At 40.2% G+C, this 24,241-nt stretch overlaps 1 protein-coding gene and 1 long non-coding RNA gene across 6 annotated transcripts in view; one reads left to right on the top strand and one right to left on the bottom strand.

Moving 5' to 3' along the window:
• Window positions 1-1,502: 1,502 nt before the first annotated feature.
• Window positions 1,503-10,700, bottom strand: LOC125988110 (sodium- and chloride-dependent GABA transporter 2). Of its 5 annotated transcripts, XM_049752925.2 has the most exons (15): window positions 10,546-10,700; window positions 6,894-7,136; window positions 6,597-6,731; window positions 6,113-6,253; window positions 5,950-6,040; window positions 5,744-5,876; window positions 5,527-5,661; window positions 5,249-5,352; window positions 4,800-4,924; window positions 4,453-4,565; window positions 4,232-4,369; window positions 4,020-4,122; window positions 3,099-3,199; window positions 2,747-2,917; window positions 1,503-2,656 (listed from the first exon to the last, which is right to left on the bottom strand). In XM_049752925.2, the coding sequence occupies exons 2-15, from the start codon at window positions 7,111-7,113 to the stop codon at window positions 2,528-2,530; spliced, it is 1,839 nt and encodes a 612-aa protein (XP_049608882.1). In that variant the 5' UTR covers window positions 7,114-7,136; window positions 10,546-10,700; the 3' UTR covers window positions 1,503-2,527. The 5 variants fall into 5 exon arrangements, with proteins under 5 accessions (XP_049608882.1, XP_049608881.1, XP_068505927.1 ...); XM_049752924.2 differs by having other exon boundaries at window positions 5,950-6,253; XM_068649826.1 differs by having other exon boundaries at window positions 5,950-6,253; window positions 6,894-7,362.
• A 41-nt stretch (window positions 10,701-10,741) lies between these two features.
• The window catches only part of LOC125988111 (uncharacterized), a 92,433-nt gene continuing 78,933 nt past the window's right edge, over window positions 10,742-24,241 (top strand). The window contains exon 1 of the long non-coding RNA XR_011086516.1: window positions 10,742-11,354. This is a non-coding gene — a long non-coding RNA (uncharacterized lncRNA). The remainder of the gene's footprint in view (window positions 11,355-24,241) is intronic.

Raw genomic sequence — 24,241 nt, forward strand, 5'->3', positions numbered from 1 at the left:
TGTTGTGGTCAGAGCTTTAGGTGTAGTCTGTGCATGCTTCACTGGAGCTCAAGTAGTTTCTAAATCATTCTAAAGAAGACACAAAGCACCACCTGTTTTTTTTTTAAGTTTGAAGCAAACCCCAGGTGTTTGAATAACATGTTCAAAATAGCCTCGATGCTCCAGGGACCCAATTATATTTCAACAAGTAATTAAAACATCCATTTTATATTGTCGTATTGACAGAGTCACTAATGGAAGCCTGCACCATGCAGAGTGACGAGTCCCTGGAAGCATCGCATAGTACCTTCCCACCATTGCACCAAGTAATGAGAGCTCATGCAGGTTGGCGTTCTAATCTGAATTCTCATCGGTGCACATCTTAACTGAGAGGTGCAGTGTGTAAGAGAGGATGTGAAGAATGGGCAAACATGGAACACTGCGCACTGCCGCTGTCCGCCTTGCCGAGCGAGAACAAAACCTCCAAGAATGCATTCTTCCTCTTTACAAGGTTTCTAACTAAAATGTGGAATTGTGGAGATTTCTTTTACTATTCCTTTGTGGAAGTTGTGATTTTGTTGAACTTTAAATATGTGCGGCTGTGGTGACAGCAAACTAATCTCATGCACAGACAGAGGCATCGTAAGACATAAAACAATTAGGGCTCACAATGTTCTTGCGCTAATTTTATTCATTTTAATGTGGTGCCTTCAAAAAGAACACATGTCCACTTCACTGAGCTGTTATGCAATATACCCCCCTCCCGCCCTCCCCCTTACCCATCTCTATTTTGTTCTCCTGCCTTGTCTTCCCGGATGCTTGATCATCACACCAAACTGTCAAGTGTATTAACGGCAGTAAAAAAAGTCTGTAAAGCCAAAGCAAATAAAACCTTTTGTGTCATAGAGGATGTTTGATCAGGTTGCTATGATGTCAGGCAGACGTGTGTGTGTGCAGAAGTACACAGAGTTTGGCTCGAATCCCTCCAATGGTCTCTCCCTCCCTCTATGAATACCTCATATTCACCCATTGGATGATTTTTAATCCTTATCATCTGAGACGGCGATGTATGCCAAAGCAACCATATGGACATAAACCGCCAACCCCCCCCCCCTGCCAACACACACATGCTGCATACAGAACATCACCAAAACAACTATGGAAGGCCTCCACGTGCCACGTCACGTGTATGGAACCAGCCCGCCGCTTACCGTGACTGGGAAAGGAGAGAATCCAATACGGCTCATTGACGAGCCGATCCTTTTACGTAACCGCCAAGCTTTGTTACTAAGTGTTGCTGTCAGAACCCCCCTAACCCCCGCCAGCAACTTTGGAATGCACACATGGATGCTCTCCATCCTGCTTTCATCATTGCTAAAACCAGAATTTCTATTAAGATCAAAATGGAAGGTGGGGAACTCGCTTTGCCTCTTATGGAATGACTTAAGTAAATTTGTGGAGGCTTTATTTCTAGCCCCAAGCACAGGTAAAATTAGATGTCAAATCAGGAACACTCCCATGAATAAAAGAACATGCGCACACTCCTTTATTCACATCGTGTATGCAGCTAAGTAAATATCAATCATGCCAGAAATATCTTGCCCTAATATTGCAACTAGGTTCTATGTCTCAGCAAAATAATTGGAGTACAGTTACTTTGCAAAGTCACGACTGGTTACAGTACAGTATTAATTAACAATGATGGAAAGTTTTGCTATTAGCTGCCTCTTGAGTGATACCAATTGAATAGGAATCACATATTTTACAATCACAGTTTTCCCTCACACATTTATGTGGAACTAAACTATCCATCCAGCCACTATCTGAGCTGCTCACAACTTTGGTCAGTAGACGCCGAAACAAGGTACATCGTAAACTGGATGCCAGCCAGGACACACATAGGCACAATTAACAAATGATCAAATACAGGAGGAGACACAATTCTTAAATAGACACTGTTGATATGTAAAGTCAGGGATTATTTTGGCAGCATAATTTCCCACTTCACAACCAAATTTGTAGAAATGAACCCAAAGAATTAATAAGCAATGCATATTTTGTATGTTAAGATACAATGGAGGTCAAGAAAATGATTTGTTGTTGTGTCCCAAAATCAGTGATTTACCTGATTCTCAACTGCTGAGCTTGCAGCCAATATGGCAATAACTACAATGTGCTATGTAAATCATAACTGTGCAAGAGTGTTACCCACCAATTAGTTCAATAATAAATAAATAAAAAAAAAAAACACGACAATACAGTGACGCTAACATCCCACCATTCCCTTAACAGGAAACATAAAAGTATTTGATTTGCGCAACGTAAAGTTTAGGAAACTGGTATCGTAAACATTTATCATAGAGAATCCCCCACCAAAATGTACCGTTAAGAAAGAATCAAATAACAATTCTGCCATAACAAATTGAACTAAACTGTATTTGCTTGCCGTGCATAGCTGGAGAGGTCATAGATCCAAAGCAAGTCCACCCTTTTCGATCACATCTGGATAGCTTCAGTGCATCACAAATTGATGCTTATCCACGTCGTTTCAAATGACGTCGTCAACTACTTTCCTTGGCTTCTCGCTGAGGGGAACTGCAGATCTGTATTCGGCCAGGATGCCGGGATGGAAGGCTTGTGGAGAATTTATGGTGGGTTTGCACAGGGTTTGAAAACGCTGGGGTGTGACAGAAGCACACACAGAGGTTAAATGTGTGTCAAGAAGTGGACACAAGAAGAACAAAGCAACTGTAGGACAAGTCAGAACCTGTGTGAGGGTGCCAGGCGTAATGGCGAGTGCATAGATGGCCCAGATTGGAAGCAGAGACACAGAGGATAAGGTGAGGAGCCAGCCCAGTGCTGTTGCCCAACTTGGAGCGACCAGGCCGTTCCCGAAGCTCAATGGAGACCAACAGACCAAGGAGAACAAGAAGGTAGCCTACAAGTCACATGAAAGAAGTTTTCACATTCCCCCAGACAGATGCCCATACACATTTTGTAGGCTGAGGATGGAGGACAAGATGTTTTTTAAAAAAGGACAGATGGACTTAAAATAAATGGGGTAAAGTGGTCATCTCTGGAAACATCTACGTACATTTTCTTCATGGCAGGTCACTTACTGTGCACACGGCTGGCGTCAGATACTTCCAGCACAGCTTGAAGACAAGCAGGGGATTGTGGCCCGTCATGTCCTTAATGTTTGAACAAAAGCGCTCGGCACCTTTGCGCAAAAGAAGTGCTTGGAGTTATTTTATCGCTATAATGACAGAAAAAAGTACTTTTTAAGCAGATATGTACATACAATTCTAAATGAGACGTAATTTCCGTTAACGAGACTCTCTAATTTGAGTAAGCACTAAGCTCTGGCTTTATTATTCTGCTCACATGGCCATGAATTTAAACTCACCTGAGGGTGACATGAGAAATGAAGCAGACATTTTAATTCTTGACTGTCATAGCCATTGTCATGAAGTAAAAAGGTTAAATAAGGAGCAAACCGTGTAGTGGAGTTGATATTCCTGTGGAATTCCCCCTCAGATTTTCTCGTTTCCTAAACATTCACCTCCGACTGGGAGAGTCATAAAAAAGTTGCTTTGGTATTTCGTTGGATCTATGTTTTTCCCTTAATCATTATCACCTGCAAAGTCTCTTTTGTTTTTATTGCATTTTTTAGCTTTAATTGACATGGCATGGAACAGTCTGTGTGTAATTTTTTTTTTTTTTTTTAAATGCCTTTGTTTCTGGGTGGGTCGGGCTAGAACGGTGGCTATGTCGAGCCACTAGACTGTGAGGGCGAGAGGGTGGGGGGGCTTGATTGAGCGTCCAGAGGAGACAGACAAGAGCCTGGCTTTGAGCCAATCTTGCAACAGAGGGTAAGCTGCGGCCATGTTCGGTCTACTGACCATGAGTGGGAGAAAAGCTAGAGTATGTGAGTAATGTAATAACCAAAACTGGTTTTATGTCATTCTGCTCCCTGCTCTAATACAATTTCCTTTTAATCTCAAACGCATGAGCGCTAAAAACATGTGACTGTTTCCTACCATAGATCCAGCCAATTGCAATAGACTGGAAGATGGAGAGAAGTAATAGGCTGGCTCCACTGCAGGAGAAATGATCATATATCTGGAACACATAGAGACCACCCTGCATGGCCGGCAGCAAGACAAAGAAACACACAAAGTGTGGACGACTCAATGTCATGAAATCCAAAGTGAGTGGTTAGTTCAACGCGTTCACACAGAGGTCATGTTACCGGCGTCACCATAATCAGCCCGATCAAGAAGCATACAACGCAGATAAACAGCAGCAGGAGCTCTCTGCGGTACCCGCGTCTGATCAGATGGGGGTACAAGTCGGTCACAGATGTCATCAACGCCTCTAGACTCACAAACTGCAAGACAGAAAGAAGATTTCAGTTTTATTTAACTTATGGCGCTTCACGTAATATGTCATATTGACCTTATTGCTACCAACCTGTGTGTCCAGCCCCAGCATGATGATCATAAGGAAGAAGCAGATGGCCCAGAGTTGCGGAATAGGCATCATGGCTACAGCTCTGGGGAAGGCGATGAAGGCCAGGCCAGGCCCTGGGATGAAAAAAAAACGCAGGAGTATCAAACATAAAAGTAAATCCAAAGCAACAAAGAGTCAGTTGTAATCCTCCGTCGGTAGCTGAAATGAGGTCTGCTGAGGCTGAAAATAGTTACTTTGAAGAAAATAGATCTTTCTTTGTTCTACAGACATGACGTAAACTAGAATGAAAACTGCCCACTAGCGGAGTAACAAGAGAAAGGGGATATTTTTATCGAATGTGTTCTTACCGGACTGAGCCACAGTGGCGATGTCCACTCCTTGCTCCTCCGCCATGAAGCCAAGCACTGAGAAGATGGCAAACCCTGCAAGGAAACTGGTGCTACTGTTCAGGAGGCACAGAAAGTACGAGTCCCTGTATGCACAAAAGAAAAAAAAAAAATCAAATTTGACATAAGACTGAATCATGTATTTAAGTGCATCTGGCAGTAGTTGATGGCCTTGCATTCTGCATTAGCTGTAAAGAGAAGCCAAAAGCTAAGTGCTTGATTGTTTTCGGGCATGACTGAGTTGAGTGTGGGAAATTGAGTTGCTAAGGCTTTTCTTGAAGGTGTGGCTGTGTCCAAGCATGTTTTCTTGTGCCATTCCTTTCATTCTTTCTGGAACCCATCTGACCATTAGCTTCTAGTTTTTCACACAGTATGGTTTGAGTGGCTGCCTGTGTGATAAAATGTCTCACTTGTAGCAATCATTGTTATATTTGTTGTAACTGCCAAGGGCTGTGAGGCTCCCCAAACAGATTCCATACGAGAAAAAGATCTGGGTGCCTGCATCCATCCATACCTGCAAAAAAAACGAAGACAGTAAAGAATCGGTGCAAGATTCAAGCATTTCTTACCAAAATTTAATACAGATTAAGAATTTGATCTAATCTAAATTCTGTCGGTAACCTTTGAAATCTGATGTTGATCCAAAACCTAAAGTTGATATTTTACGGACACGACTGTCGGTCTACACCTGCGGGTCTGCCAAGCGAGTGTGGTTAGGTTTGAGGTAGTAGATGATTCCCTGGGCTGCTCCAGGCAAAGTGACACCACGCACCAGCAGAACAAACAGCATCACATATGGAAAGGTGGCTGTGAGATACACAACCTAGAAAATACAAAGTGCAAAGGAAACGAGAAGAATGACAATTCGAAACAATGGGGAAAACATGACATAATTATATATTTACCTTTCCTGTGGACTTAATACCCTTCCACACGCAGAAGTAACAGACGAACCAGACAAGGGCAAGACACAGTGCAAGTTTCCAACTTATAGGACCGAGGTCGTCTAAGCTATCGGAAAGTTGGAGCACCTCTCGCCTACAACATACACAGAGAGTTGTTACAATAAGCTTTATTAATTAATTACCAATGAATCCGAGGATGCACTGACTCCCAAAATTCCATGATAGGTGACGTGGTGTTCTCAGGCAGGCTGCTTACATTGGCTGTATGGTTACGATGGTCATACATGAAACAAGCATCTACAGGGAAGCACACAAATACATGTTGCAGCCTTCCACGTGGACCTGATTGCAGCGACTGTACTAACTGACCAGTGTTCCACGAGTTATTACAGTGTGACCAGGGCAGTTCTTCCTGAAAACTGTATGACAAATAGAATAGCGCCCAAGCAAGTATGACGATGTAGTACACACAACCGTGCAGGATCATCATCTGGCTTGCATAGCCGAGCCCTGCAGACAAACAAGAGAACAAACAAATCTGGTGACCGCAACCACAAACCTGAACTGCAATGCATTTACTATGCAGTATTTTTTACCAACCTTGGAGAGCAATGGAATACAAATGGTGTAGAAAAAGCTTTATATAAATCTTGTGCAATTAATTTAGATTTTTTTAAAATTTTCTTCTCTGAGACTGAGGCGTTCACTCAATCGCAAGTGATGTGGACAGAGAAAAGCAAGTGAAATGACAAATGTTGTTTATCCAGTCTTACTGTTTTGCTTGATTGATATACATGATTAATATAATTGAATTTAGCTTTTAAATACAGTATAAAGTACAATACAAATGTACCTCCTAATATTGGGCAAATGGTTCTCCAGGCGCTGACACCGCCTAGGCTTGTGTACTGGCCCAGAGAAGTCTCCAGGAGGAACAGAGGAATGCCACACAGCACCAGGAACAAAAGGTAAGGTACAAAGAACACACCTGGACATACAGATAACATTTGCTTTCCATGGTTCATTCAATAAAGAGGATGTTGTAAAGTCTATGAAAGCTATGAAAAAGATTAGCAAGAGATAAAATAAAGCAAAAGAGGTAAGTAGAAGAAGCTCATTTGTATTGCTTCATTACTTGCATTTATCTTACCTCCTCCATTCTTGTAGCACAAGTATGGAAACCTCCACACGTTCCCCAGGCCAATGATCTGGCCTGCCACGGCAAGAAGGAACTCAGCCTTGCTGGCCCATTTGCCCCTGGCATGCAAGTCAGCTTTGTTTGTTTCTGTTGTTGTCTTGTTTGAGGTTTTTCCATTGTCAACGTTGTTCAGGACTGGCTCCATTTGAGGTGGCAGTGACTGGGAAGTCATCGTTGGTTACACACACACGACCTCTTGAAAGATACGGAACAATGTAAATTAGGTGGATCCAAAGATTTACATATGTAGCTGTGGGCAAAGTGAAATGAGGGCGTTTTGAGCTTTTGTCCTTTCTCCCGTTCTCCTTATTGCTTATTTGTCTCTCAAGTCCGTGCTGAAGTTTATGAGCATAGGTGTAGATAACACTGGGAATGTGGTGGGCAGTTTTATTGGGACAATGATCTGTCCCTCACACACGATCTAAAAAAAAAAAAAACGATAAAACTGAGGCTGATGTTTGTCTTGCGACAGAACGGGCGTGAAGCTTTACGTTTGACTGGTAGAAAATGAATAATTCAATTTCAGCTGGCACCCTTACATTTTTAAAACAAACAGGCAAACAAACAAAAAACACTCATGGCTGCACAAAATATGTATATTTAAAATGCACATTATCCCCATACTGACTACTTTTTTCCCCCCCATTTCATTTTGTGGGCATTGGGGGGGGGGGGGGGGGGGTGCGCACACAGGGATATGACAAATAATAGAAAGCCGCTTTCCTACGCAAAATGCTTTTCCTTTTTTGGGGAGGGAAGCCATGTGACATAAAATGACCTCTACTGATAAGGGAGAGCCAAACACGCATGTAGGTAACAGGTTCACCATGCGTCCTCGTTGAATCCAAATTGAAATGTAATCTACAATTCATGACTGAGTTTAAGTCTTTTGATGTTATGCTTGATTAAGAGCTATAATAAACCGACATGTAAATATTTGTAAATCGCTTGTGCCTACCTCTGCATGTACTATAAGGCTTCAAAGTTCACAGAGCAGGTACTTCCAATTCCTATCAACGAAATGGCTTACTCCAGTGACATGCGCACGTTTCCAGAGAGAACAGGACGTCACGCCCATTGTCAATGCCAATGTTTACACAATCAGGACTGTTTATTTCGGGGGCAGATATTGGGTGATTTTATTGTCAATAACATTAAAAGAATGCCTTCCACTCTTTTTAGAAGTATTATTAAACCGTATTATTCGGCAAAAACAAAAGAGGATTATAATTTCTGTATACTGTTATTATTGTTGCTGTAATTATACATCACTCATTGTAGAAAACACCTTGGAAGTTGCAAGAAAGGCAAAAATTAAATACCCAATCTCTGCAAAATAAATGGCTCTGAAAAGTAATGTTGTACAGCTTTGAAAGTATTTATATAAACCTTCATCCTTCTAGCATTATACTGGAAGGGGGAGGGGGGGGTCACATAGGGCAGGGGTGTCAAACTCATTTTTTTCGCGGGCCGCATTGTAAACATAGCTTCTTTCGGAGGGCCATAATGACTGTCAACCCAAATATATGTATGAGCACCTCATATTATATACAGTAAAAGCTACAAAACAAACTGACAAATAACTCGTTTTCAAATCAGACGAGTAAAAACTGACCAAATATAAAAAATAAAAAAAAAGCTATTATTCAAAGTGAAGATAATTTGCAATTCTAGTAATGACACACAAATTTGATGCACAATTTGTCTTCGCGGGCCACATAAAGATGATGTGGTGGGCCGTATCTGGCCCCCGGGCCTTGAGTTTGACACCTGTGACATAGGGCCATGAAACATTGGGTAGGAAGTCTTCACAGCTGATCTCTGACAAGCCTCTTGTCAACTGTTCGTCTTGACAAATATGCAAAACACACACTATGAACACTCCTGTACAGTATATAAAATACGTTTAAAACAGCTTTACAGTGAATAGCAACATCAACGCAGGTAATTAGGGTGACTGTGTTGTAAGCCGTAGTGTTCTTTGTCTAGATTTAGTCTACAACTAGGTACCTTACTTGAGTCTCCCTCATTAGTGATACAAATTCCCTGGAGAAAATAAAACGGTTACAGGTCAAGAGTAATTGGCGGTTATACAATGCCTAAATTCCTCAACTACGCACATGCTCTTAGTACAAACACACACATTCAATTGTACATGCTGCATGAGGCTTTCTTTCCCTCGGGAGCCAAATAATAGCCCAGCATTAAGATTCACTGACAAATGTGCGTCTCCTGTTAATGTGCTGCCAATATATGTGATGGAGACCAGGCAAAGTCCGCAACACAACTTCTGCTGGCTTTTATGGACCTTGTAATTAGTGTCGGGTATCTAGGGCATGGGGTCATTACAAAGAGAGGTGTTACGTTTATTTCCTAACATCTCACAAACAATAAGGAGAGAAGACGTTTTCGGTTTCTTGCGAGGAGAATTAGGAGAGCTGTATGGTTCTCCCACAATTCATACTTTCTAAATAAATAGGAGAAATAGGAGAGACGTACGCTTGCCGTACGCTGGTCTCAACTACTCCCAATCAGCTCTCCCATCAACCTCACTTTTGTTTGGTTTGGGGTCCCTAAGTTACATATTTCTAAGGGGTGGGGAAATCAGCACTTTTTTACATGTTTTTGTTGCAGAGTCTCTGCAAGCAGACATTAACAGATAAGCTATTTTGCACGTTATTTCATCATATCATTCAACAGCAGAAAGGTCTTCTCCGGTGGTTTCCTCTTATCGCCGGCTTGAGATCAACTGGGGCCAAGCAGAGGCAACACGTTTCGGCCCCTCTGCTCTTGTCAGTCACAACAGACTTTCCACAGTGATCACAAATGTATCATAACACAATAAATCATAATGAAATATTACTCCAACAAGAGGTGAGCATTGAGGAAAAATAAAACAGCTCACAGAAAGAAGTAATCTATGACATTCAGAAAAACCTGTAAGATTAGGTTGGCCAGCAACATCTGACATTCTGATATATGAAACAGTTGCCGTAAACTGTGTTGCAACATTCCTTGACATTATGTGTCATATGAATTTTTTTTTTATGGGCATGGGTAAAATTTATGGCTGCATCCACCTTCCTCTTCATTCTTCTAGAAATTCATATGCTTTAGTTAAAACAAGAATCACTTAATCATCCACACATTGCATATATCTCCTCTGATATATAGCACTTATTTGTTCCTGATTTTCCTTCAAATAGATTTTATGAGCAATCAGCTACATGACTCTTTTGTTGAATTTAACACAATTTAAATAAAGTGTGCCTAATATTATTATCAACCACAACACTTGTCCTGTCCTAATTATATCTTTGATGTTATTCATTCATTCATTGGCCGTTTTATTTCCATAGAAACATCAACAATAAATAATGTAACAGCATGAGAATGCGATTTGGTTTCAATAATAGCAATGCAATATATCATAATTCACTAGATTGAAGTAGAATGAAAAGAGTAAAAAATGTCTTTTAAAATGTGTCTGGAACAAGCAAGAAAATGCATTATTAAATATTACAAATAATTTTTTGTCATTTTTTAATATGTGACATTTTTCTCAGATTTGTTACATACATTTGGTCTCTCAATTGCCACCCACCTCTGTTTTCTGTGCCTGTCGAGTCCCAATAAATCCTAAAGGTTGCACTTCAATAATATGGATTGCTTTCTCAAACGACTTTTCTGAAATCATTTACCGGACAAAAATGCTGTGCATTCTGTTTTGTTTGTGCTTATACAGTAATCTTTCCCATTCATTGTGGAGGTTAAAGGGACAGTACACACCTTTTTTTTTTTTTTAATTTCTAGCAAACGAGCCCGCCCACTTTTGAAACTGGGCTTCCTGTTTTGTTTTGTTTTTTCACAGGAGGGAGGCAAACATTCTATTTCCTGGCTTGGTTTGTCATGTTCTGTTTTACCTAGTGTCTGAAATGTTAAATAATTGCCACCAAAATTCATTCTGCACATTGGTACTCCTGTTTCCATCAACTTGTGAAAATATGAAAGCTTTGGACACAGTATTCTGGATTTACTTAATTTCAGCTCCTATGAGGAAAACACACTATCACCTTGACAAGGGATTTTCAACTCATTAGCCAGCTCTGTGTTGCAGACACCTCAAACAAAAAGTTTCTTACCCACTGCTGACTGTGTTTGCCAGCAGTGAGGCACATTGTTCAACAGACCACACCGTTGCGGCTGCCCGCCATTCATCCAGCTGGAGCAGGAGATGAAGCAGCCTACGTCATGTTGTCAGTAATTGTCAATTTTGGATTAACAACTGCAAGACTTGGGAAAGCTTTGGAGCATTGGACTTCCAGCGAGGAGGCCGACTGTCCCTTCAGCTCTGTGTGGCCACTTGAAAAGCACAAGGAGGGAATATGCCCCAATGTTGACTTCAGGACAAAGGTAAGTCAAATTAAGACTTACAGATTTCAGTTGAATGTGTAACCATTTATGTACAATTCAACTTATAAAAAGCTTAAATGAAAGACTTCTGGGATAGACTCTATCATACACGCGACCCTCATGAGGATAAGCGTTTGGAAGCTGAATGAATGAATGTTTAAAAATATAAGTGAGTTGATCAATTATTTTCTTTTCAAAATGTATTTGACATTAATGTAGTTGTAAGACAAGTACATTTATTTAAATGAAAAGTTCTAATATTTTTGTTTTGGTGTTTCTCTATAGAAAAAAAAGTAGCAATATGAATTAGGCACCGGACTGATAAACATTAACCTGAAGATTAGTGGTGTTGATAAAATCTTATCGATACTCATCACTATTCTCAAGGTTTTTCCACTTTCCCTCGTTATTTTTTTCCACACTTAACACGCAGAGAGAGAGATGGAAAGTATGCAGGAAATTGGGTCGCTTGATGAAATACGCACAGGGAGGCAAGAATAACGGAACAAGTTGGCCTTCGGTAAGGTGAAGTACTGGATGTGTTTGCTTAAAAAAAAGGAGCAAAATTAAAAGGCTTAGGAGGGGTTTCTTAAATATCATTTATCAACTGAGATGGTTTTCCTAAGCAGCATCCCCATTTGGCACAATTTAATAAAAACATATATTTCAAGGTGCTCGCAGATTTATATTGTAGTTTTAACAATGCCTTTGAGTTTGTCTATTCAGATATTTTATCGAAACAGAAATGTACAGCAACACCTGGACAAGATGTTACTATTTTAATTGAGTCAAAGTCCCAAACAATAATTACAATATATGTTTACATTAAGACGCAAGTCCATGTTCTTTGGAAAATCTGTAATTGCTCTTCTGTATGTCAATATGTACTGAAACTAAAACACAGACAATGCAAAATGCGGTTTAAATCACCTTTTAATTAAGCAAGACTGAAGTTGAGGCCAAAAAATTAAAACATGACTTTTATTTAGGACTATTAGGTTAGTACATTCAAAGAGGTGCTATTATTTGAATATCTTGCTACTTAACAGAAATAGAAATCTTCATTATTCGTAAAAAATTAGGTTGAGATGTATCTTTGAAAAGGAATTGTAATGTATTGTGTTCATGGAATTTGCTCACACATGCACATGCAATATTTCAAAATCTCAATCTTGACTGTAATGTGAGTGCTGATTTAAAGATTTGGTACAGCCAGCAGTTTATCTTAAAGGCTTCTCATTGCCAAAGACACAAACGATGGTTGCCCCTGAGTTAACAGATTTCTCTCAACACCATACTGACACTATGCAATGCTGGAAATATCGGCACGTGTGAACGTTTCTTAGTTCCTGACCTGAAAAGTGAATGTGTAACAGCTGATTCTGGGCTGTGCACTGATTCTGGATGATTTTGTGCGAGGGTCAGGCCCACATTAGCGCTCTCCTTGTTGACGAACTTAACTTTCCTTAACGCAGTGATTGCACGGAATGCCATGTGAAAAAAACGTATGGTCAAATTCGACCGAGGTAACGTTTAGAGAAAATCAAACACACCGCTGTGTGACCTATATCACATTACCCCAGACCAGACATCCTGATGAATGAAGAGAAAGCAAAATAAATATAGTATGTGTGTGATTTCAATTTTTTAAAAATCAGCATTTTGTGACTGTAACTAGTTGGATACTGCCTGTGGTTGTGGGGATTCTCTCCAGTTCTACCATCTTTCTATCAAAATTCAAAATTATGTATGTTAGGTTAATTGGAGACTATTTGATAGGTGTCCAGTGTGGGTGAATGCTAGTCTGTCTCCCTGCGATCAGTACAGGGTGTACTTGACCTCTCACCTTAAGCGGGCTAAGAAAGGCTCCAGCTTTTCTGTGGCCCTGTACCGGATAAACAATCTAGAAAATGATGGTAAGCCAAACAACGGGGGAAAAAAAATGTAGCCCGCAAAGTAAAAAAATCGCAAAAAAATGAAATAAAGCCACATGGAGGTGTGGCAAAATAGAGTTGAACGAGTTTCTAGAGGATCGCATGGCAGCATCTGGAACACAAGTGGTGGAGTTGAGCCATGTAGGAAGAGTGAAGGTTTGGCACTGAACGTTTCCTAGATGAGGCACAGATGATGGCATTGAATCAAAAATGCGCTAATGACAGTGACTGATCACATTAAATCATTGACATTTGCACGTCGTAACTCTTAGGCCCACACACACACGATTTCTTGACGAGCTATCCTATACTTAATTAAGTGCACACATCTAGTATCCTCATTTTGCTGAAGAAAAATCGGAGTGTTTTTTTCACCTCCTGGGCTGCACGGCAGGTAGTTGGCAACATGCATCACCTGACAAGCCATGTGAACAGTCATCCTTTATGGTAAACACCGCCAGTCTGCATGCATGGACGGATCACTCATCGGCCATGAGAAAAAGATGAGACGCTCAGTGGGGAAGTTTTGTTTAAAAATGGTGGGGGGGGGGCAGCTTGTGTTGTTGTTACGGATGAAAAGTGCATGCAAGGATTCAAGGAATTTTATTATCATAACAGATTTTTCCACTTTACATGAGGAAAAATACAATACCCAAACTTTAGCCCGATAAGTCCCTAGGCTTGTGACAATTAAAATAGAACGACAAAATGAATTAAAAAAGAACTGAAAATACAGCAAGGTGTAAATGCAGCAGAAAGAGACTTGACTTTGTACTTTTTGCTTAAGAATAAAGTGTTCAGGGGAATGACCAGGCATGGTGAGGCTGATTTAAGGGCTACAGAGCAGACAGTCCGATAAATTCAACTGGCTCATGAAGCAAATTTGAAGCTTCATTTTGCCATCACTACATAAAGAAAAATATTTCAGTTAAAACTGAAAGTATTTTTTGTATTACTATATACTTAATCCAATGTCATTATTTGTAAATTAGGACAATAAAAACATTGGGTTTGCTTTGTCTTGATAAGTAACTTAAAAGTAACACTGAAAAAATAGTGTTTGAAGCTTGATAATGAAAGGGCAATAAATCTGCACACTAAGACATATAGATGAGGGTCATTTCCTTACTCTCTTCCTGCCAGTGGGCACCAGTGGGAGTTGACACACCTTCATGGCCGCAGAGCAAAAACACTCGCCCTTGATATAAGCAGTGAGTGCAATGCTTTTTCTGGCCAGGCTCTCGAAGAGGAAGAACCGTGACGGAGAAACACAGGGGAACAATCAGGGAAATGCCTGTACCTTTCCAACAGAAACCGAGGTGGAGATCCAAAAGGGTGTGAGACAAAGGAAACAAAGTTGAAAAGGATGGCTCCTTCACCTATTGCTGCAGCCAGACAAGTCCTTCTGTGCAGACACATGGATATAAAATTACCATGCACCCTTTGTACACCAAGAGCAATTTCCTTCTCTCACACATTCACAAAAATATTTAGGGGGACTTTTGCTTCCTCAGTTTCATTGCAAACCAAATCTTGAGGCTCTGTTTTGAGAATGTAGTGGCATTCAAAGAAGGGCTTCTTTGGGCTTCAGGTTCCTTGTGGAAATTAGGGCAACCATAATTGACCATCAATCATGACCTTTCATACAGAGAAGCTGGACAAACAATCCAGCCTAATCTCAGCTGGAATACTAAAACAACTATTATCCGGATATTTTGAGAAACCATCCAGGAAGGCATATCATAAATCTGTCTCCTATAGATTTTTTTTACAGTATGGAATTTTACAGTAACATATATTCTCATCCCAAATAGCTTTTTTGCTCCTGTGAGGATCCAACGTCTGCCTCGCTCAGGAGGCAGGGCAAGGTTCCTAACTGAACAGCAGGAGCTGGCCGGCCATTATGTGCCATGGTGGTGGCCAACTATGAAATCAAACTCAAGCATATTCAACAAGAGTTTTGGAAGACGATAAGGTCTTTTGAAACATCAATGCAATCAGTGTCAGAAATGACCTCCATTTCTAGGACGAAACATCAGATTCACATGAAACAGCTGTACAAGGTTCCGTTCAAAAGGAAAAGAATGGATAAAAGAACTCAGTCACCGGTATGTCCAAGTGAGGTCATTCAATTGCAGAAGTAATACAATATGTATTTTGTCATAAACTATTCTAGAGACTTTGATTATTATTATTACTTTTAGAGAGTCATGGAGTTAGAAGGCAATCAAGTTCAGCATGGGATGACTTAAATTGATGAGGCCAGCTTCAAGCCAAAAATCGTCGGCAAGGCCGACTTGATAACAAAACGGGCCAGGCAACGCTGTATCTACAGTACAAAGGTGCTTGTTATGGTCTTAACCTTTATGTTAGATCGCCTTGACCCCTTTACAGTGTTCAGTGATCATGTCAATCACAGAAACACAGGTGTGTTTTTTCTTCCTACTATTATTGAATCTGATTATTATTATATTTATGACCTAGAAATGTTTTTGTTTCGGTTGTTTTTGAGCTTCTGTACTGAATTCGCTTAAGTTGGTGGGTCTATGAGGAACACACGTCGATTTAAACCAAAAACCGTAATAGAATCTCACAAAGATAAAACAGTTGTGTTTCATAAATGGCATTTTCCTCAGGAATATTTTTTGTTCATTTCACTGAGAAAAATAATGATTCAACCAAGACAGGTCATAGCTAGCCCAGGCGCCCCCCAATGATTCACTCAGACGCTACACTGCATCCAAAAATGCTCCAAATGATGTTCATCTGGTGCTCCTCCTGTCTCTTGGACTTTATTTGTCTGAAAGAGTTGGTCAAAGTACTCTCAGAATTGCCAGAAAGCATCCTGCTTCCATTACCCACATGCCTCTGCTTTATTTCATCTATTTCTCATTTTCTCGCCAGAGACCACAGGGCTGTCACTCCTTTTGTCTGTTTTTCATTGGCAAAGCTGGTCCGACACAACACTTTAAAATGCTTCATTGAGTTGATGTGTTGATGTCATAATTTATGTGGTATGTGGTTGAATGGGATCATATGCCACAATGGCATCACTGAGATAGGACATGATTTAAACTGGACTGAATTGATAGTTATTTATTCTGATTTGGTCTGAGATTGACAGGGATTTTGGCATGAGAAAGCCAATGCAGGTTTTTGATGCCTCCGTTCTGGGAATAGCGTGGTTAAAAAAAAGAAGTAATAAATCACTTCCTTACTGACAAGTTGAGGTGAATTGCAAATGTCTGACTTCAAATAATCACTCAGCCATGGCCCAGGCAGCTGCTCTTCCAGTCTTATGCGAGATAAAAGCGAGAATTGCGAGTGAAAATTGCGAGTGAAAGCCACTTTGGATTTCTCAGTCCAACACGGTTTGGTGACTGTAGTGCAGTTCTCAATGCACGACCCCCACCCCCCAAAAAAAACTGTAGTTACCGGAATTGACCAAAAATTTCCCTTGAGTCGTCAGATGGCTCATCGCAAGGCTGGTGAAGCAGTGGTGGGTGGAAATGTGGGTTTGACTCATGTTAGAGTCAACACTTGTTGGAGTTGACAGACTAATTTGATGTGTGATTGAGGACTGGAATTTACCATGTCAATTTAGGAAGTTACCTTGACTAATTATTCACTCAGATGGACCTGCTTCATGCTGCAATGGGTCTTGATGTCTTCCAGAGTCCTTTCTGGCGATTCTACACACAATAATGCATAAAGGACCCAAATGTACAATTCAAAGGTTTCAGGAACAAAATCAGATTTATTGAGTTGTCGATAGGCCTCACAGATTATCAACATAAATTCACAAGAAAGCTGGAAAAAAAAAACAATGCAAAAAAGTAAGACTAAAGTTGACTACATGAAAGACAGGACTAAAAACTGAGAATTTTTTGACACTCACGAAACAAGCCTGGACAAAAACAATGGTACTTAAATTGACTTCGCTGTTTTGCAGATTTTTTTGGGGGGCGGCGGGTGTCAGTGTATCGTGCTTTTATTCATTCTTTATGTTTCCCTACAATTAAGCATCTGGAGATAATCTTTAGCCTGGCATCACAAGGCTGCATGATGTGGTTGAATAGACATACAGCCAATCACAGCAAAAGTACATCTTGTCTTTTGTTTTCTTCTGAACCAGGACAGTGTCAAGTTTATTTAAATCTGTTACAGTGGGCTCAACAGCCTGTCCGGTGTTCAGTCGAATGAAAAGCTGTCTGAATAAGAGGGGGTCCAGATCTGCCTGTGAGAGCAAATAAACATGAGCTCCTAACTCAGTCTGGTTTCAAGGCCAGATGACCTGCAACATCAAGTCCAAATACTGACAGAGCAATTTTTTCACAGCTTGAACAATGGAATAAGGGGAGAGGGATTATTTGCTTCTGGAGGATTCAGGATGATGGTTGGGAAAAGTTGAGTTCTTTTGAATGTGGCATATGTGTTTGTGCACTTTGTCCCACATTGCTTTAGCGTGCGTTAACGTCAGTAGTGCATGCCAAACTACTAAATCCTCACAAACATTACATCAGGGTTGTGTAAGTGTGGCTACAGTTTTTTTGCATGTCCTCATCCCAAATGCTACCATAACTTTACTGTGAGCACACATTTCACCTCACTTAAGTATAACCTCTTAACTTCACAAACACCAGCTCTCGGAAATCTGGAGAAATGTTCTTTTTTGAAATTCCTGTTCCTTTTTGACCTTCTTCCTTTTTGAGCCAATGAATTGGAAAGCTTAGTGTCTTGGTGGTCTTACATTCCCGGATGGGAGGTTCCACTCATCCAAACTTGCAAATATCATTGGAATATTTTCCTTTTGAAAAGACCTCACAATTTTACCTAACCACTAAAATAGTAACCACCCCATCTTTGTCTTTTTGCACTGGGGTCAACCTTTGACAACACCTGTTTACCGTGGTGTTCAGGGGAGTTTGGACTCTAAAGAATGAGGACTGGTAGGTCAAAAGTTAATCTGGCTTGAAAAGTTTGTCATTTCTGGCAGAGCTCGACAAAGCCGTATTGATTCAAGCATTCTTTGCATTTTCAAAAGGAAAACATATGAAACCTTGAATGGCCTCTGAATGAGTTGAGTGAAATGATGTGGAATGAACCACAGACGAGGGTGGTGTAGGAGAGCATGAAGCATTGTCATCTGTTGGTTTGGTTTAGCGGGGTAAATAAGTGCACTTCCTGTTGTGTTTAAGTCGAATGGGCAATGACCTCAAGGCCAAAGATCAACTTCGATGGGAGTCTGTCTGAGTCAAGTAGAGCGCAGGTTAGCAAGTGCGCTCAAAACAAGCCCTTGAGCAGATGCCATCTGTGGCCTAGGCAAACACACTCGGAAATTGTATCTGTGTTTGTCATGCAAAGATTGATGGCAGGAAGTTACCAGCCATATGTTCCCTGTGACACCCACTCATCCGAAAGGAAGTGGCCTGGTACACTTTGACACACTGACACACAGCCACAAAAACCTGCCTTACCATAACCCTGCAAACACTCTGGTCATGAACTAATGAGAGAGTGGACAACAATCTTTTCGAGATGTAGGTCAGTGCTCGGGGGCAGTGACCCTGTCTGCCAGCATAGCAGCAGAACAGAAATTAATTCATGTCCTTCTTCTTTTTATTATTATTATTTTAAAATTTGTAATAATAATAATAATAATAATAATAATAATAATAATTGGGCTCCACAAAATGCCTGAGAAAGTCCTGGAATATTTTCGAGATTCATAACATGCACCCTTAAAAAACTAACTTAGTCAATTATAGCCGCATACACCAATTTTATTGATCAACATGAAATTGGATGGACGTCTATCACAACAGAATTAAAAATGAAGATGTATCTATGCACGTCCATGGACATTTTTGCAAGTGCTGGTATTTTTTGCTGATGTTACTGTCCTCTATAGGCCCTGACAGAAATTCCTCCCCTTCTGTCAACAAAAGGCCAATAATTCCACTGAAATCCTTCACTACCACCGCCACCACTACTCCAGCCTTTACAGACACAAAGACACACACACACACACACACATGCACACTGTCTGTCAGCACCTTTGATGAGGGCACATATTGGAATTCAAATCAAACATGAACTTCTTTTCTGATAACAAATCCAGAGAGAGGATGGAAAAGATGACGGAGAACTGTTTTACACATTTCAGCCCGATGTTGATGTCTGGCTGAACCAAAACAAGGAAGCAAGCCAGGCAGACACACAGCGAGGTCACTCCATGTAGTGTGAAAGAATAAAAAGCCAGAAACTACACCTAACCAATGGCAAATGTGAGAAAAGGCAGAGATTGGTCCAAAAGCACATGAATGTCTGTCTTCTGTGTGGTAAAAAGGTGGCCACCCAGACCTTACTCCTGATGCAACCAGTGAGATCTTATTACTCAAAGATATATATGTATGACATGCTGTGTTTGTGTACACACAGTTTATATATTGTGGCCAGATGATGTCAGAGTGTGCGGGAAGACTAATCCAGTGGGAAAAGCTGTCTGTCTCTGTGAATAACCTGAGAAATGTCAAGAGCAAGAGAGCAAGAGAGCGAGAGAGCTAGGGTTGGTGTGAGGGTGGTAGAAAAACAGAAGTCTGTCTGGTGACTTTGAGTAATCAAGGATCCGTAGCATGAAAGGGTTCAAACAGCGAACTTTGCCGATGTAGCTATCTCGTGATTGCATTTGTGCACAGTCAAGATATAGTGTTTAAACGCTTTATCGTAATTAAAACATGGATTTGAAGATACACTTCCTCCCATTACGTTTTGCTCAGTGGTCTTCTCTAATTCTGTTAATTATTTTCTGGATGAGAGAGTTTATTTACTGTCTTCATCATCTCATTTCAAGTCACAGACGACAAATATTATTCTTCTTCAAATTAGTCTGTAGTCACTTCCAGTACGATCATCTTCCCAGTGGCTGGAAGCGAGCGAGTGAAGAGCTACTCATAAGTGCTGTGTTTGGTGAAGCAGTTTGGGAAATTCCACAAGAGTATTATTTCCTGCCTGCTGTAGCTGCTCTTCCACTTAACTCAACCTCCCCACGGACAAGAATCCAGGTCTCTCCAAATTTGCTTCAACATATAGCATCTAACATTATGTGAACTCTCAAGTCAAGTTTATTTATATATAGCCCTTAATCACAGACAAGTCTCAAAGGGATTCACATGTGCAAAATTGACATCTTCTGATCTTAACTCAAAGAAGGGCAAGGAAAAACTCAAAAAAAAAAAAAAAACAAGGGAAAAATGAGAAACCTTGAGAAGACACCACAGATGGAAGGATCCCTCTTCCAGGATGACCAGGCTGCAACACAATGTAAAATAATCCAAAGAAAAAATAGATGTCCATATTCCAAGTGAAGGTGCCCTCAACTCTCTTTGTGGAAATACACTGAAAGCCAAGCAAAGTAATAACAGTAAGAATTGTATGGAAAAAAGCAACATGAATGGTTTGATTTTGACTGAACACGCATGTGCTCATGTTGGTTGATATCCGCTAAATGAATTGATCAAGGCCGCAACAGGACACAGTTTTGCAGCCAGAATAATGGAAACCCTACTTTTTCTTTCTTTCTTTATTCTCCAGACACTTCACATAACGATGTTTTCAAGCATAGCTGAAGTAGCCATCCCGAGAAATAATTACCTCTTCTAAATTAAGAAACGACATTTACAGGGTAGCACTTTGCATTAGAGGACCAGCTTGAATACAAGCAAGCTCAACAACTAATTAGGGCATTGGCTTGTCTGATGCACTTCATCTGTTGGCTTTTACAGCCCCTTTACAGCTGGACCCCTGCTGCAGACACACTGGCCTCCTGAGTGGAATGATCAAGCCAGGGAGACGTACACAGCTCAGGAATGTTGATGAAACGTTCCGAAATTCAGAACTTGACTGTTAGATGTCACTATAATTGCACTTGTTTGTGAGCGTTTGCGCTGTGCGTGGCTTGACCTTGCAGAGTGAAGTCTTTCATGAGCAAGCACGCTGCAGGGCACTGTCTGCAGTTCCCATTTCCTCATTCTAATCTTAACCTAAATAAGTGAGGCCATATTGTCAGGAAGGAATGTGATAAATATAATGAGAGAATATGAGTTTACTCTGACCTCACTATTTTAGCTTTCAATTGGAACAATGAGGCCCATTCCTTTGTTTTCTGGTTTAAAATGAAAGCATTTGGCTTTCACATCAAGAGAAGAATATATAGGTCAAGAAAGCAACATTTGCCTGGATTGGAAACAACTTAGATGACAGCATTATTTGTAATGGAAAGGCACGTTTTAAATGGGCAAAAGTATTAGGAACAGATTTAAATTGAATAACACTGTATTTAATATTTCTACTGAAGTTGCAAATGCTTGCAATCACTACGTCAACCCTTTGGCCAGACGTTTTGCATCCTTATTTTAGGATGATACTTTTCCAAATCCACATAAAAAAAAATAGTTTGACTCTCTGAATAATCAGGAAATAATCCAAATAATAATTGAAACGCAAGCACGTGCCAGTGACTTATCTATACTTTTGCTTGCATGAAAAATAGATGTGTTTAAACATGTGATGTCTTTTAATGTATGTCAGATGCAGATATTAATATCTGGAAATAAAAGTCTTGAGAGTGTTCTTTCTTACAATCATCATTTGGTGCCCAATTTAAGCATTTTCAGTCTTCAGGGAAAACAAGTGAACTTATTTGAACTGAGCTGATGGCTTTTACATTATTCACATCCACTTAACTGTTTGAGGGAGGATTCAGTGGCGGTGTAGTCACCATTATTGTCCACTCAGTCCCATGTGCCCATGATATTCGGTGAGACAGGATTTCCAGTGTGCACAGGAAGCGACCCCACCCATTGGCGAGTCCCTATTAACTAAGAGTGGAAGCTGTCGCTGGAAACAAGTCAGTTTGAATGAGTCCGTGAGGTGTGAGGTCTCTATTATTCCCACAAGCGTGTTTCACCACAAGATCAGATGGCTGCTGATGCAGTTTCAAGAACTTTGCTGCACTAAAACAATTTAATGCTTATAAAAAGCCCAGCCAAAGTTTCAAAACCCACAAATACGACATCCTAAAAAATGTTCCTGAATGATTTACTCAAGTGGGTCCGTTAAATGGGTGCTTCATTGTCTTCTGTAGTCTTTGGAATAAACCTGAGGACTGAAAGTGATACTGGCACTGACAACTGACAGAAATGTTCATGTGGGAGTGCAAAAGGGTGCAATGTAATCTGGTTTAAGCCAAAACTAGCAAATGCATAAAATAAAAATAGGAAATGTTTTCCCACAAGACTGATTGACTTTTAATGGTCCCAGGAAACAATTAATTAAAAGAAGAGGAAAAACTAAATATTGAATTTGTTTGAATTTCTCTGCGTTTTGGCTTGTGTTTCTAAAAGTGCTGCAAGCTCCAAATGGGACTCAATTTCATGCATTTTTCTGGTAAAGTGCATCATGTTGTCAAGATCAACTTAAAATGCAAAACTTGAAGTCCAAACACTGGCAAAATCATGATTGCGGCCTACCTTGGGTTACGATAAACAAATATTGATGTAGCCCCTTCACACAAGCCAGTACTTGACATTGACATTCAACCTTTGGATCTTTTCTGTGGCGTGAGTTGATTGGTGACCATCCTTGACTTTGGCTTTGGTTTCAAAGTCTTTGTTGACAGGACTGGCCATTAACAGCGGGAAGTCCTCTCACCATGAAACTTAAATTCAGGCCCACACGTTTTTTCCATTGCTAACCTCAAGTCAACTCAAACCTATTGGCATGTGATGTGGAAAATAAAAGTATGTTGTTTTCTGACACCCAATGAATGCAAGTAAATGTCTCAACTTGAACTTACCTCAGGTGAATTGGCTGCATTGGTATGGGGCTCATGTTAAAAAGCTAACTAATGTAGGTCAGTAAACATGTTTACAATGATGACAAATATTTCCCAGGTTTGAACTCCCAAATCATATTAGAATAGATATGATCAGTTCAGTAAATAGATTTTAATCACAACATGTTTACAATGATGACAAATGTTTCCCAGGTTCAAACTCCCAAATCAGATTAAAATAGATCTAATCAATTCAGTAAATATCTTTTAATCCAATTTTGTACATCTGTAACTATGCTGCTCCTCTACAATGTTTTTAAGATTATATCCAAGTGTTTAACAAGACTTGAAATAACTTTTTTTTTTCGAGGAGCAGTGAGTCAATTACTTCATTTGTGGAGCAATGCTCGCAGGTGAATACCAGGGACCTGAAGCAAGGGTTTTATTTTGTTTATTTGTTTGTTTCAGCTTATATATGATCATTATCATTATTATTCATTAAAATTTTATTTCATGCACTATTATCACCTGACTTGCCAAAATGTGAAATGGGCGATTCAATAGCTCGACACAACATTGTATTGACCATTTACTTCCGCCCTTTCCAAGCGTAAGTGACGTAAACTCGTTGCAGCACGCATGTTCAGCCTAGAAAGCTTTATGGGATAATCTCAGTGGATCGGAAGATCTTAAAAATCTTTGCTATTCACTGTGTTTTAAAATAAATTTTAATGAAACTGTGATTTAAAACTGCTTATTCCAAGCTTTGGTTTAAAAAGACAGTGTAAACCATATTTTTCATTCAACTCTCCCAAAGTAAAAGAGAGGGTATTTCAGAATGGTCTACTCTCACAGGACTGGTCCACTCCTCAGATCTGGACCCCTAGTGCATTTCTGTTTTGTGGCATGACTATGCAACATTGCTCTTTTATTGTATTTGTTCATATTTCTGATTTTGCATCATTCCTGTGTTTGTAACATTTGGCTGTTTACAGCCTGTTTGCCACCATTGCCCCTGGCTTGCCTTATTTTGTTTCTGAATCCTACATCTGACACCCTCAGGACATTCCCTAGCGGCGAGAAGCTGGCTCATCTGTAGGGAAATTAAACCCAGTGGT

Source organism: Syngnathus scovelli, chromosome 2 (genome assembly GCF_024217435.2).
Source record: "Syngnathus scovelli strain Florida chromosome 2, RoL_Ssco_1.2, whole genome shotgun sequence".
NCBI lineage: Eukaryota > Metazoa > Chordata > Actinopteri > Syngnathiformes > Syngnathidae > Syngnathus > Syngnathus scovelli.